We start from the raw sequence: 15806 nt of genomic DNA, 5'->3' as shown, positions 1-15806 counted from the left end.
ATATCAATACTAGGCCTGACGCGGGACTCCCGCGAAAGAAACGCTATTTTCACAAACACAACACTGGCTCGTTTTAACCTCTTAACGTCACTCATAAACTGTATCTTATCCTCCTCAGACAACATAAACATGTTATTAACATATTGTTTCATGTTTTAAGTCTTTGGTGATCGATTTCACCCACCTGTTTGAACAAACAATGAGTCAGACAAAGTTTGATGCTTTCAATAACAGAATTGCTCTCGTAATGGCGGCTTCTTCTCCGCGACTTATAGGGTGCGTTCACACTTGTCATGTTTGGTTCGATTAAAACGAACCCTGGTGCGATTGCTCGGTTGGTGCGGTTCATTTGAACATATGTGAACGCTGCCATCCGAACCCTGGTGCGCACCAAACAAGCGGACCGAGGCCGCTGAAAAGATGGGTCTCGGTCCGCTTCCAAACGAACTCTGGTGCGGTTCGAATGATATATGAACGCAACACGGACCAAAGACATGTAACCGAACCAAAAACAGGAAGACGAGACCCTAAAAAGGACAAAATCCTCACGCATGGCTGTTTTTCTCGTCATAGACGCGAGTTTGCCCATCACAGACATCAGACGTGCGTCTCCATGCAGCACATCGTTTGTGTGTGATGGATGGATTCCCGCCGGTGTTTTGACTACTTTACACATTTTATAAGCTCTTCACGAGTTCCCAGCTGGCCAAAATACCATCACATGTAGGCTACGCACCGCTACACACACACACACACAAGCGCATTTACCTCAGCAAACAGCATTGTTTTGGATGTTCGGTAAGTTCCGTCTCAAAATAGGCAATACGTCATAAAATCTGACCAATCACGTTGTGAATGTATCCCTGTGCCTTAAGGTTCGGTATCTTTTGGTTCGGTGATAAAATTGCCAATCTGAACGCTAACCGGACCAGGACCAAATGTTTTTTTTTCTTCTTTGGTCCGGACCAAATTAACCAAACGAACCGAACTACAAGTGTGAACGCACCCATAGTTACCCACATAGTCTCTGATCAGCACCTTTGTCTCCCCCTACTGTCCACATGAGGGTATTACGCATCACGAATCCAGAATAATAACACTAATTGAAACAATATCATAAGCACAGTAAAACAATCAAATACATTGAAAGAAGGAAAAGGAAAAAAAAAAAAAAAAATTCCTGTCACTATACATACAGGGTGTCACAAATGCACTGAATAAACATTACAAAGTGATGTTGGTTCAAAATCACTTTTGCACCTGCAATTGATGTTAAAAAAATGGTACGATTTCAACAAAACATCAATGATACTGCCATTGAATCAGCATCACTGCTGTTGAATCAACATTGAAATGAACAAAAAGAATCACTGGTAATATTGTTTGATCAATTTTACAATGTGCTTATGATTCTAAACCACTTTTGAAACACTAAAAATACAACTGAAATGTATATGTCTACATTGAACAATGTTACTATCTGATGTACCAAGTTAATGTTAAAACAACATTAATATTTAAACTTAACTTCAATCAACAAATTTCTGACCATTTCAAAGTTTGGGGGAAAACTTTAAAAATATAAATGATACCTTTCAATTTAGTTTATTTAACAGTTTAACACAATGAAACTATGACAATGACAAAAAGATATAATAGATCATTCTTTAAAAAAAAAAAAAAAAAAAAAGTGGGACAAATGACAAAAGCATTACAACCTTAAAAAATGAAAAAGAAATGTTTAAGATCAAATCAGTTCAGCTGTCACACAGTCACAATCAAGAATGTTAGTATGATAAACACAATATGATTCACTTTTTATTGTTCAACACAAAATAATAAAACTATGATTATAGTATTGTTAAATTCTGTTTATTAAATCTATTAATCTAAAATCTAAAATCTAACGCTTCAATATCAAATGAAAGCACAATGGCAGCACATACCTCCTCCACAGTGGTCTGTAACATTGCAGCAGCAGGGAGCAGTAGGTGAGTGAAACTGCACACAAATGTAAACAGAAATAGAAATGTGTGACCCTCTGTTAGTTAAATTTGCTGTGTGTCAGGCTAACCAGCCACTGTTCATTTTATTTGCAAGATATTCAGTCCAGCATCACAAGATGGCAGTGTTTGACCATTCTTATATTCTCAAAAACTGGTCAGTCACCTTGGAAGTTTTTTCGCCTGATTATGATAAATAACATACACATCAAACTGTGACACAACAAATTTAAACCACATATATTGAGTGTAAAATGTTAATTAAAAGACTTTCTTAAAATGTCTTAGAACAATAGACAAAATCAATACAATTTCTATAGTTGCAGTCATCGCTGAGTTGAGTATTACATTATTTCTGAATTTTCTTTTAAAAAATCTGGTTTTGTTTTCATTGTTTGTTGAATATCTCTGTTTGAGTAAATAGTACAATAACCCATGGGTTAAAATTTTTTAGATTCATTATCAGGGAATATATTTTCTGAATATTATTATATATAATATTATAATAACATTTCCTGAAGGCAACAGTGTTAAATACCAATGTGTTAACAGTTTTAAAGGAATGAAGACAGAAACTATGTTTATTTGAGACTAAACTATATTTAGGCCTATACATTTTCTTGAGAATATATATATATATCAGTGGCGTGCAGTGGTGTTCTGAAATGAGGAGGCACTTTTTTTTTTTTTATGAATCATTGTAAATTCATGTGCATTACTCTTAAAGTTGACACATCTTCCTTGTTAAATGAACATTACTTTACAGTACATAAAAAAAAGAAAAAAGAAACCAAAGACAATTCTATTTTGTAATTTTACATTAACAATGTGTTCTATTTATCAAAACCAAGTCAATCTCATCAAGCATAAAGTGTTTTAAGCATTTCTACATTCATTCCAAAATAATAACTAAAGGCAATAATAATTTAAACAATATATTTTATTTGTTTATTGCGGTTTTTCTTTTTAATTGTCAACCTAGAATATTTTGGATCATCAGTCATGCTCCATTAACACCGTCTGTCACAGACACGAATTGCATTTTTAATTTCACCAAGCTGATTGCTCTAAAACCCCGCAGTCATCATGCTTTCAGTCCATTTCAAGTTTGATTTTGACGTGACATAAAGCGGTGATATCTAACTGGGTGATCTGTTTACTTACTTTTCGATTAGTCTTCCGATTGACGCCATCATTTGTTCAGTCAAACCTACGCGCGGAACGCGCAGTCAACGACAGGCGGGATTTATCGCACAAACCAATCATATCCAATCATAACCAATTACATCCAATCATAGCGCGATGGAGACATTGCCTCCTCTCACGTGACTTTCCCCCATTCATTCTCAATTACCCCCCACAAAACCCACCGCACGCCGGGGTTCTGATGATTTTCTATGGATTCCTATGAGAGGAAAGGGAGGCATGCCTCCTCTGTGTAACTTTACCTACGGGTGTCGCTGTTGGGCAGTGTTCCTTAAGAAGATGGCGGACGCGTTCACGTGTCTAGAGCAGTTGAATGAGGAAACTACTTTACATATTTCTAAAAAAAAATTACAGTCTATGTTTGAGATGGGCAGAGTGATGGGCAGATCGAGGCTTCATGAAGCACTGAAGCAGCTGAATCAAATGTGCCGTAATGATTCGAGGCTTCGAAACAATCTGACACCCGTCTCCACGGTGACCCCTAGTGGTCAGAGCAGTGCAAATGCATCAGAACTCAGGCCAAACATGCATTAAAAATACACTTATGTATTGCAAAAGTTTTATTTAAAGTAAAATCAATTAAATGCAATTAACTAATCATCTAATAAGATTAAATATAGTGTCTGTATAATTTGTGCTCTTTTATCAATTTTAAAGGCTTGTTTCTCTGTTCCATGGCTCAAGCTAAAGAGGCCAATAAGAGATTAATAACTACCATTATTCATTTTAATTATTCTAATGTATAAATAAAACATCTACAACTGTATAAAACTGATCAGAGATCAGGTAAAACCATAGGGTAAAGCCCTAGACACTTGTTCAGTAGTTCTCAGTGAATCTGCATGATTCATGGGCTCACTTTATCATCGCCCTCTATCGGTGAACCATTGAAATTTCGAACTGTTTCGAAACAGTGATGACGTAATGAAGCCTCGTTTACTAAAATCACGTGACTTTGGCAGTTTGATACACGCTCCGAATCACTGATTCGAAACAAAAAGATTCATGAAGCTTCGGAGCTTCATGAAGCAGTGTTTTAGTGATGGGATTTATGGCTCTTTGAGGGATCCGGATCTTCGCGATCCGTTCCTTTCAAAGAGCCGTTCAAAAGAACGGCTCTTTTGGCTCTTTTTAAATATTTAGTCAGTTTTAAGAAGCCAGCTTGGGGGCATCTCAGTTTATCCTGGAAATAATCACTGGGAGGAATGATGAGGTGAGATTTGTAGTCAAATAATTAAAACTCGGATATCACACACCAATATCAGAGTTTGAATTATTCTGAAAAATTGATTATTACCTCATTTGTCATGTGTGGACTATATTCCAGAGTGTTGCACAAATCCCTCTGCTTAGACAGTGACATCACTATTTTGGATTTACCTTTAGTACAAAGTGTGTGTGTGTGTGTGTGTGTGTGTGTGTGTGTAAAGCTACGTTGACTTATGTTATTCATACAATACCTACTCACAAATAAACATCAAAAACAAAGCCGGCTGCAATGAATTTCTGTGCAAAACAGCTTTTACTACAAACACTTCCACACAAGAACTTTGTTATCACACAAGAACATTTTAATAGAAAACAAAAAATATTTAAAGCAGATAAAATTAGAATAAATAAAATGGAAATGTCTACATACTACATACTATTACTACTGTAAACTTTGCAAATTGTTTTTTTTTTTTTTTTTTAACTGGAGTAAGCATGTGACGGCAGCGTGCACACGTCATGGCTCCGCTCCTACCCAATGACAGAGGAACGCAGGGTTTTTTCCACTGGAGTACTCACGTGAAGGATGCGTGCACAACTAATAACTAATATCATCACGCTATAAAGGGTTGGCCTGCGCTGGGTGCGCCCCTCCCCCTATAACTGTTCTGTCTCGCGGAGGAGCTCATTTGTGTGCATCTGTGTGAAACACGCATAGGAAAAAAGAACGACAGAAAGAACGGCTCCCCTCCAGCCGCGACTCGGCTCCCATCGTTCATGTTTATGAGCCGTTCAAAAGAATCGGTTCGTTCGCGAACGTCACAACTCTACAGTGTTTCGAAATCGGCCATCACTAGTTTGAGACTGTATTCGCCAGCTCTGATTTGAGCAAGTCGCGTGAGTGTGATAGACTAGGGTCTGTCAAATCAAGTCATAGGATTATCAAGTTTTTTCCAAGAGACTGAAGATGTTACTCTTCGTTGTAATGATCGGTAAGTAATATGCCGGTTTGACAGTTACTCTCACAGGTTAATTTATACCGGGTACAGTGTAGCTATAATTGCGGTGCAATTACTTTTTAGGTATTGCTGCTGTTGCTGTTGCTACTGCTGCTGGTGTTGATGATGGTAAAGATGAGATTGAGTCTCTCTGGGTTTCTGAAGGAGGAAACCTCACCATCTCTATTCACATCAGTAACTCGGACGAAGACCCCCAGGTTTTGGTTTCTCGTCTCAAAGGCATCTCACAGGAAGCGATAGCACAGCTGATCTGCCATAATCGAGTCTGTGAGAGCGAATACTGGATATCTGGAGTTTCTCTGAGCTCTGATGGAGAGAATGTGACGCTGATCCTGATGAACGTCAGTCAAACGGGACGTTACTTGGTCCAAAAACTGAGCAGTGCACAGCTGGAAAAGAAGATTTACAACATCGCAGTGGATCGTAAGTATCAAACGAGCATGTCATATTGTCTTTGATTGAAGAATCATGCAGTGTTTTTATGATGAAATGTGTTGTAGTAGTTGCATCATAAGTTGCATCATCATAATGTCACGGGACAGCAAGAGAACATCAGCATAGAGTTTACTATTTTTGAGTAATAATTGTTTATTTTGAGGCATTTTGACTTATGCGGGCATCTAAAAACTTTGGAAAAGCATGAAATTACATTTTATACATTTTGCAAAGAACATCCTGTTTTTGTCTCTGGTAAGTTTCTACATTAGCCACTGTATGCTATTGAAACGAATGTCGATATTTGTAGACGTTTAGCCGTATAAATACAATAACTCAGAACGTTTTGACTTGTGAATGAACTCAAGTGACTTATGCGTGGGAGGATCGCAAGTTTTGACGTTGAGTCGTGACGTAGCGTGCGTGTGCACGGAAATGACAGAGAGCAGCTATGTTGTAGCATTCATTCATTCACATTATGCAAAGTTTATGCAGCAACATTATAAAAAAATAAATAAAAAAACCTAATCGTAATCGTGGGCTAGAAAGGGAAATATCGCCAAAACAAACTTTAATGTAGGCATGATGACAAGCTAAACTTTGAAGTCCCACAACAAACAAACTCAAACAAACTTCACGTTATTAGGGTGATTTAAAACGGGTTTTCAGTTGATATGATTATCCGACCTCAAGCGAAGGAACACAATCCTAAACTTTAAAAAGCAGCTATATATATTTTTGTGTATAAAAACCCAATTCATACTATGAAAAATAAATACTTTAATAAAAAAAGTAAAATATTATTTAGAAAATAGTTTGTTCCTATTACATTTTTTCTACTCATTATTGTTCTGTAATGTTGATGTATTATTTGTTTGTATATTTATTTAGATAATTTATTTATTATTAATTTAGTTATTTAAATGACATTTGTATTCTTTTTTGTTTATGAAATATCTATCTATCTATCTATCTATCTATCTATAAGTTATGAAAGTACTTACAAAACACCATGAAAGTAGTCCATATGGCTCAAGCACTTATCTGAAGCCATACAACAGCTTCATGTGAGAAATGCAGTGATGTGTGTTTATGAGATGTGAGAATAACCTGTCTGGATCTTTATTCCAATTGCAGTGCTTTAATTGTATAGATAGATTATCATTGGTGTTGATCAAAGATGACAGGATGAACATTTTTTACATATACATGCTAAGCTAAATCGTGAAAATCCATGGAGGTTTAATACTGTTATTTGTTAAAAACTCACTAACGGTTTTTGTTCTTGTCTCATACAGAGCCTCGACTCAACTTGTCTCATACACACACTCGACTCAGTACCATCAGCCCTGAGCTGTTGTCGTCTGTCACGCACAGGAAGTCATTCACTGCAGGTGTAACCTCAGCTGCTGTGGGCATCCCGTTGCTGCTCATCACTGCTGCTGTCATCTGTGTCGTTTATTTGAAACGCAGGAAGGCAAGTATCATCACAAGGCATTTTATCTTAATCTGTTAAATCATGATGATGTTAAAGATGACAAACTTATTTTCTCTCCTTTCTGTCCTTTTCAATAAATCAGCCTCAAGCCATCCTAGGTCCTTTAAAGAAATTGTTCGCCTAAAATGAAAATTTGCACCCTCAGGCCAGCCAAGATGTAAATTAGTTTATTTCTTATCTTAAAAGATTTGGAGAAATTTAGCTTTCTCGCCAATGAATCCTCTGCAGTGCATCAGAATGAGTCCAAACAGCTGATAAAATCATCACAATAATCCACATGACTCCATCCATCAGTTCACATCTTGTGAAAAGCTTCATGTTTGTAAGAAACAAATCCATCATTAAAGGATTAGTTCACTTTCAAATGAAAATTAGCCCAAGCTTTACTCACCCTCAAGCCATCCTAGGTGTATATGACTTTCTGATGAACACAATCTGAGAAATATTAATAAATATCCTGACGCATCCGAGCTGTATAATGGCAGGTGTATAATGGAACGATACTAATGAGTATGAGCTGAAGAAAGAGCTTCCGTCCACATCCATCCATCATGAACAAACTCCACACAGCTCCGGGAGGTTAATAAAGGCCTTCTGAAGCGATGTGATGGTGTAAAAAATGTCCATATTTAACAAGTTATGAAGTAAATTATCTAGCTTCCTCCAGACCACCTTCTGTATTCAAGTTATGAAGAAAGTGTAAAACTCTCACAGTTCTATGCCTTCCTTATTCAACTTACGGAAAAAGTGTAACTGACACAATGCCAATTTTACACTTTCTTCGTAAGTTGAACTTTTTAACTTTAAACCGTCTCTTCTGTCCAAAATACCAGTCCATAATCAAAAATCTCCGTCATATTTGTTTCTAACGGTTTTGGACTGTAAATGGTGTTTGATCTGTGCATATTTCTCTCCTGATTCAGACCTGATAAATATTATAGATAGAGGACTCATATTTTAGCAAATGGTGATTTGTTTCTTACAAATATTAAGCTTTTCACAAGATGTTGATGGATGTCGTGTGGATTATTGTGATGATTTTATTAGCTGTTCGCACTCATTCACTGCTGAGGATTCATTGGTGAACAAGTGATGATAATTTCTCCAAATCTGTTCATACAAGAAACAAACTAATTTACATTTTGGATGGCCTGAGGAAGATGAGTACATTTTCAGCAAGTTTTTATTTTGGGGTTAGCTATTCTTTTACTGTGCAATGGGTTGGTTTGGATATTATAAACATAAAATAGTTAGAAATTATGCTTTTTGCATCTATACCATTTTTTTCACTTTCGCATGGCATCCTGTAATTGTGTTTTTGTGTTGACTTACAGAAATTGTTTTACAAAGTGCCACAAGATGACAACACTGCAACCAACAGTCTTTGTGGATCCCTCAATGTTATCTGAGAAACCAAAGACTGAGCGCATGCGTAAGAACAACCCCCCTCCTTCGAAGGAACGCCTCCAAAACTTGTAAACACTCGTATTAGAACACGAGTGTTTACCACCGGCATTCTCTGTGTCGTGTTAGTGGATTCATTATGTCGGACTCACCGCAGGTAACTCATAATCTGCAGTTGTTACTCCTGTCTCCTGACAAAAACATTGCATGCGGCGCCTGTGGAGTGTGGAAAGTTACTGGAGCGCGCAGCCGCGCTCATCTCTCATAAGGAACGTCACGGCAGTGAATGACAAGCCAGAGGGCCAATCGTTTACACGATGATCGTTGTTTTTAAGGCCTTACCTCGTGCACAGATGATGTATATTAATATTATTCCTTTCAGTGCACCTAATAAATAGTCTTTTATCAGTTAGTAAAGACAGTTTCAAGTAATATTGCAAAAATGTATAAAACAAAACATCCTCTTTAGCACCTTTAATGAATGTGGGAGAATTATTTCACAACTGGCAATCTAATCTCAGGACAAAGCTGGAAAAACTGGACAGGTTGTCTGTACTGGAACAACATCTGTTCATTATAATGATGTTTATGTGTGCTTGAACTCCATGAGACCACAGAAGCATTAAGGATCCCAACACTTAAGATTGTCCACTAGGGGAGGCCAAAGGGATAAAAAAAAAAAAAAAAAAGTCCTGTTAAGTCTAATTAATAATTAATATAGCATTAATGTGAATGGCTAAATAACTACTGTGTTTATTTATACAGTAGGATCATTGTGCACTGACAATATCTCCTTTGTTTGTTATTTTCAAAATCATTTAGTATAATATATAGAATATTATTTATAAAAGCACAATTTTGTGATTGAAACTGTTACCCATTTATATGCCTAAGTATTAATACAGATACTGTAGCCCTATTTTTGTAGCCCAGCTCATAAGCATCAACTGTGAGAGACAATCACTTTATCAGAGCTGTTGTGATCTCTGAGTATAAGCTGTCAGGTTTTTTTCTGTTTTCAATTTTTTTCTATTATATTTAAACATTTATTTATAAAGACCAACATGTATTTTCTGAAGCTTTTTCATCAAACCCTGACTTATCAGTGGAGATTCAAGATTGTTGTATTTGATAAGATGTGCAGTATTTGTATCCCTGAATCATTTACACGAGCTGTTGGTTTGGATTGGACCACGATAACTGCAGACTGTGACTATAGTGGAGTTCAGGGTTTATATTTGCTGTTGTTGTTATATAAATTATGAGTAGTGTTAAAAGATTTTAAAACATAAAAAACTGTATTATTTAAAAAAAAAAGTTATTTATGTGCTGGTTTAATCTGTTTTTATATGGTAATTTACCATTTATTATCATTTTTTTTTTTTATATTTTATATTACTTATTTCTTTTCTATTGTTTAATCATGATAGTGTGGCATTAAGGGAAGTTTGTCTTTATGACAACATAAGAGAATGTCTCCATTTCAAGTTTTTAACGTCACTGGATGATGTTGTGAAGCATTAATTTTCAATGGTTTTTCTCTTGGTATAATAACACTTGTTGGATTTGTACTGGTCTGACAAAGTCTTAAGCATTGAAACATACAAAACTCACTATTCAATAAACTTTGCTTTTTTATCACTTCATCTCCTGCTTCTGCTCTTCTCTGGCTTTCTCAGTCAAACTCTCAGATGACTTTTAAAGTGTTTGTTCACCCAAAAATGAAAATTCAGTCATATATTACTTAGCCTCATGTCGTTCCACACCTGTAAGACCTTCGTTCATCTTCAGAACACAAATTAAGATGTTTTTGATGAAATCTGATGGCTCAGTGAGGCCTGCATTGACAGCAAGATAATTAACATTTTCAATGCCCAAAAGGTAGTAAAGAAATCGTAAGCGTGTATCAAACTGCCAAAGTCACATGATTTCAGTAAACAGGGCATCGAAATTTCAATGGTTCACATGACTTTGGTAGTTTGATACACGTTTCAAACCACCGATTCGAAACAAAAGATTTGTTAAGCTTCAAAGCTTAAAAGCAGTGTTTTGAAATTGCCCATCACTAGACCTTGTTGAATAAAGTTGTTATTTTGGGGTTTTTTTGGTGCACAAAAAGTATTCTTGTCTCTTCATAATATTAAGGTTGAACCACTGTAGTCACATGACTGTTTTAAATATGTCTTTAGTACTTTTCTGGGCATCTGAAAGTGTTAATTATCTTGTTGTCAATGCAGGCCTCACTTTTTGATTTCATCAAAAATATCTTAATTTGTGTTCTGAAGATGAACGAAGGTCTTACTGGTGTTGAACGACATTTTTGGGTGAACTAATACTATAATAGAGTTTTAAGGTACCAGACAAGACTTTCTGTTAACAGGTTTTGGATACCAAACAAAAAATCATACAAAGAAATATCTTCACAATCCTACAGTACATTACAGATTAAAACTGGTTATGCAAGAGTGTCACTTGTTTTAAAGATGGAAGCAAGCAAAGAAGTTAAAAGATTAAATAAAACACTTAGATTTTATTTTTAATTACCAACAATTTTAACTTTACATTCTGTAACTTAACACAATTTAACACTTAATTCAGAAATGATCAAATTCATATTAGTGTCCCTAATTGTAATACTTAAATAAAAATGTGCAGCAATGGTATGCACACTATTACTAGTTAAACACTGGTTAACCAATGAGTTAAGGAACTATTTATTATATAAACTTAATGTATTCATGTTGATTCATTTATATTGAGTCAACATAAAAATATATTTCACAAGTTGATTGTTACCACATTATGTACATTTTTGGACAAAACATTTTAAGTGTTTTGTGTATATGTACAATAGTTCACATAGAGCCTCTTTGTTATAATAGAGTGTGTGTGTGTGTGTGTGTGTGTGTGTGTGTGTGTGTGTATATACTGTATATATATATTGCAGAGCTTATTTGTTGTTTTTGTTAGATAGAAACTGGTATAACAACAGAACCAAAGAATCTTTTTAAGAGTGAAACAAGAGAAGGCAATTACACTAAATCTCACACAGAAGCAGCAGCTCTTCTCTGAACTGAGCAGATCCTCATATGTTCGACCAGAAAGAAAACTGTGGCGATTCCCAGCAGACCAGACAAAACCAGTCGAATCAGAGCTTCAGTGAAGCCACAATGATCCAGACAATCTGAAACAGAAGAGACTTATTCATTATAGACTTCTATTATTATACTGAGCAGGCGTTCTGACGTAGAACCAGGAAGCGCTGCACTGTGTTTACAACTTCAACAGCGTATGTGACTGACAGGGAAGAGAAGAAAGTCATTATTTTTGTTTTGTTCTTGCGCAAAAAAAGGTTGAACCCCTGTAGTCACATGGATATTTTAACAATGTCTTTCTGGGCCTTGAAATTTGTTATGATGTTGCTGTGTATAGGGAGATCAGAAAGCTCTCGGATTCCATCAAAAATATCTTAATTTTTGTTCTGGAGATGAACGAAGGTCTTACATGTTTGGAACGACATGAGGGTGAGTAATTTATGACATAATTTTCATTTTTGGGTAAACGAACACTTTAACTGTAGTTCTCATACCTTCATGTCGTGGGCAGATCTCTTTCATATGAAGACTGACGCTCTTGTTGCTCACTGGATTTGCAGCCGTGCAGCTGTAGATCTCTGGATCATTATAATGAAGCTCTAATGGTAAACTGAGGTTGATGCTGAGATCAGGATTGCTGGTCTGATTCACCATTTCACTCCCTTTATACCACGAGATGAACACGTCTCGATCATTCCTCACAGAGCAGAACACAGAGCAGATTTCCTCTGATGTACCAGAAAGACATGAAAGACCGATTCAGAAAGTGCTCACATTCATCATATCAAAAGTACTTAAAGGGATGTCATTTTTCTGTATTTTCAAAATTATGAGGCATGCAGAATTCTGAAAAAAAAGTCAGAATTGTGAAATGAAATAAGTCAGAATTGAAAAAGTCAGAATTGCGAGATGAAAGAAAGTCAGAACCGAAATAAAATCATAAATGCGAGATTAAAGAAAAAAGTCAGAGTTGTGATATAAAATAAATTAAAAATTGACAAAGTCAGAATTGCTCAATGAAGGATGAAAAGTCAGAATTGCAAGATGAAATAAAGTCAGAACTGAAATAAAATCAGAAATGCAAGATTAAAGAAAAAAGTCAGAATTGCAAGATGAAATAAAGTCAGAATTGACAAAGTCAGAATTGCCAGATGAAATAAAGTCAGAATTGCATGATTAAAGAAAAAAGTCAGAATTGACAGTCAGAATTGCATGAAATAAAGTCAGAATTAACAAAGAAAGAGTTGCAAGCTGAAATAAGTTCAGAATTGCGTGATAAAAGAAAAAAAGTCAGAATTGTGAGATGAAATAAAGTCGGAATTGCATGATGAATGAAAAAAGTCAGAATTGTGAGATGGAAGCTCAGAATTCTGAGGAAAAAGTCAGAATTTCAAGGTTTCATAGCCTAACTTTAGACATAAAAGTGCAATGAGATATAAACTTGTGACTTTGAGAAAAATATCAGAATTGAGATAAAGTCTTCCTGTTGTGGAAAGAAGTTTCCAGAGTAAATTGTATTAATCATAAGTCAGACCTGTAGATCGGTGCAGAGCTGAGCTGCTCCTGACGGCAGGTACGGAGACAGGTGCTTTAGGATGAGAGGAAACATGTACATCATCTTTGAAAGGTCAATAATGCAGTGGCATAATTACCATTGAACCATATCTAATCAATTACTATCTTTACATTTACATGGACCCTATTATTAGTGTTATTTTTCAACAGTGGAAACTTACCATAAACATCAACTTTATATCTCCGTCCTGAGATGTGTGTGTTGATGACGATTAATGCATTATACAGTCCAGATTCATTAGTTCTGATGTCTGTGATGGTTAAAATCCCAGTCTCTTGATCCAGCTTTACTCTGCCAGTGAGTCTCTTGTCATAATGAGTGTATATTTTCCCTTGATGCATCTGTGCGACACGAGTACTTTGTCTGCCGCTTTCAAACTTCCACAGTATCTGAACGTCTCCGTTTAGATCATGAAGTCCTGGATCCAGATTGAGGAGACCTCCCTCCTTCACTTTTACTGTTAAAATGTCATCAACCTCTCCACACACTGAAACAATATGAAGATTAGACAAATTATTAATATAATATTAATCATTTTGGTTTCTGAACACCTGTTAATTTTCAATGCTTACATACTCTAGGCAGCCAATAAAACAGTGGTTGTTGATTTTGTCATCACTTTTAGTTAACTGTGATGTGGTGCTCATATGAACTTGTTTCATTTGTATACATTCATATTTATGCATTTGCAGATGCTTTTATCTTCTATACTGTATGTTGATTGTCACTGTAATTGAGATTTGTGTGTTAAGTGTTGTGGTTTAGGTGCAACCAAAGATGCACAAAGATTCAAGCTTTAGATAAAAAAAGAAGATTGTAGAGTTAATTTCATATTAATTCAAAATTGAGCTCTTGTACAGCTTGACCAACAGATAACCGGTTGAACTATGATATGTTTTTTAATCAATGATAAGACCTTTGATGACTTTTTCAAGCATGTTTGTATGCAACACTAGCAGGTCTGTGGTTAGAGGGCATGATCTAAGGAGGGATAAAGGAAGTCGTACTTTTTGTGGTTTCAGACAGTGCTGCATATAAATGACTTGACCAGAAGTTGTTTCTGTTCTTGAAAAGTGAAACCAACAAATGGAAATAAAAATATGCATCATTTTAGTTTAATCAATGCAACAGTTTTGTAAGGAATTACAAAAATCGTATTTAAAAAACATCATTTGTGTGAACATCAAAGACAGCCCATAAGTTGACAGGAAATTGTTATGTCACTCTCGCCACTGAGGTAACTTGTGTATAATGTTATGTAAATGTTTCATTTTTCCTTTTCTTTCCTGATCTGTTAATGTCATGGCAACGTCAAGAGGATGTCCACAACAAATGTGACTATTAAACAATGACTAAAACAAAGAAATGTCAGAACAATCATTTACTGTGCAGATTGATTACTTTTGTTATGATTTGTGTATATTTACTGAAGACGAAGCAGTAATTTATGCTGCTTATTGAACATGACACGTTCACCTGCATTTTCACACAAAAGCTCATGGTTATGCAATTCAAGTAGGATGTTTGCTTCTTCATGATTTTTCTTACGGGCAGTAAACTAAGTTTCCAGACAAAATTTGAGAGTTTTTATATTGAGGACAATTAAAGACAGTTTATTATAGAACACAATAAATAAAAAGTGTGTATCTTACCCTCCACACAGATGAAATATAAGATGAAAGCCCACATACTGTTGAATGTTTTGATGTGTTGTTCTTCTCGATGATGCTCCTTCAGCTCAACTGAGCAGGATCGACACCTGCAATGAAATCACTTACATTGGTCCCACCAAAAGGTGGCAGTGAAAACTGACTCTCAAAAAAACTTTTTACATATTTTTTCACTTGATAGTAAAATTCATCAACAAGGCCATAAAGCTGTTTAGGAAGCTCATGAAACAGACAGATGATTAGCTTTTATTTTTAATTTATTTTATTAATTCCCCAGGTAACACTTTTGTATTCCTTTATATATATATATATATATATATATATATATATATATATATATATATATATATATATATATATATATATATATATATAAATTTTTTTTTATAGACATGAAAATGCACTATCCAAACTTAAATGGTTGTAATTCAAGAATACTTTGGAATATAGACATACTGTAAGCCTGGTCTTGTTTTAAAGATGAAATTTGGCAGATTATTGTAGAAGTGAAATAATTTATGTAAGTGAAATAGTTATAGAAGTTTATGAAAATGTGAAATGTAAAAATATAATATTTTATATAAAATGAATATATATATATACATATAATATATATAAAAACAAGTTTTACCCTAAAACTGCAAGGACATCAAGGCCAAAAAAAAAAAGTTCCAAATTTCATGTTGATATC

The 15806-nt window shown here is 35.2% G+C and overlaps 2 protein-coding genes across 2 annotated transcripts in view; one reads left to right on the top strand and one right to left on the bottom strand.

Moving 5' to 3' along the window:
• The window catches only part of si:rp71-80o10.4 (uncharacterized protein LOC100307105 homolog), a 123312-nt gene extending 112898 nt beyond the window's left edge, over positions 1-10414 (top strand). The window contains exons 3-4 of the mRNA XM_067370399.1: positions 7171-7349; positions 8705-10414. Of these exons, the coding sequence (XP_067226500.1) occupies positions 7171-7349; positions 8705-8779 (254 nt within the window). The 3' untranslated portion in view covers positions 8780-10414. The remainder of the gene's footprint in view (positions 1-7170; positions 7350-8704) is intronic.
• A 1162-nt stretch (positions 10415-11576) lies between these two features.
• On the bottom strand, positions 11577-15162 carry LOC137009865 (SLAM family member 9-like). The gene is made up of 5 exons (XM_067372464.1): positions 15098-15162; positions 13606-13932; positions 13404-13457; positions 12364-12597; positions 11577-11958 (listed from the first exon to the last, which is right to left on the bottom strand). Exons 1-5 carry the CDS (start codon positions 15132-15134, stop codon positions 11819-11821), a joined length of 792 nt encoding a protein of 263 aa, XP_067228565.1. The 5' UTR covers positions 15135-15162; the 3' UTR covers positions 11577-11818.
• Positions 15163-15806: the final 644 nt, after the last annotated feature.

The sequence above is a fragment of the Chanodichthys erythropterus genome, chromosome 20, assembly GCF_024489055.1.
Source record: "Chanodichthys erythropterus isolate Z2021 chromosome 20, ASM2448905v1, whole genome shotgun sequence".
Classification (NCBI taxonomy): domain Eukaryota; kingdom Metazoa; phylum Chordata; class Actinopteri; order Cypriniformes; family Xenocyprididae; genus Chanodichthys; species Chanodichthys erythropterus.
This window is presented reverse-complemented; position numbering and strand designations above follow the sequence as displayed.

What these genes read in the sequence shown, in the direction of transcription:
- LOC137009865 (XM_067372464.1), bottom strand. Translation starts at nt 15,134, where the DNA reads ATGTGGGCTTTCATCTTATATTTCATCTGTGTGGAGG. An exon ending in ATATTTCATCTGTGTGGAGG is followed by an intron (nt 13,933 to 15,097) that starts GTAAGATACACA and finishes ATATTGTTTCAG; the next exon opens with TGTGTGGAGAGGTTGATGAC. An exon ending in ATATAAAGTTGATGTTTATG is followed by an intron (nt 13,458 to 13,605) that starts GTAAGTTTCCAC and finishes CTCATCCTAAAG; the next exon opens with CACCTGTCTCCGTACCTGCC.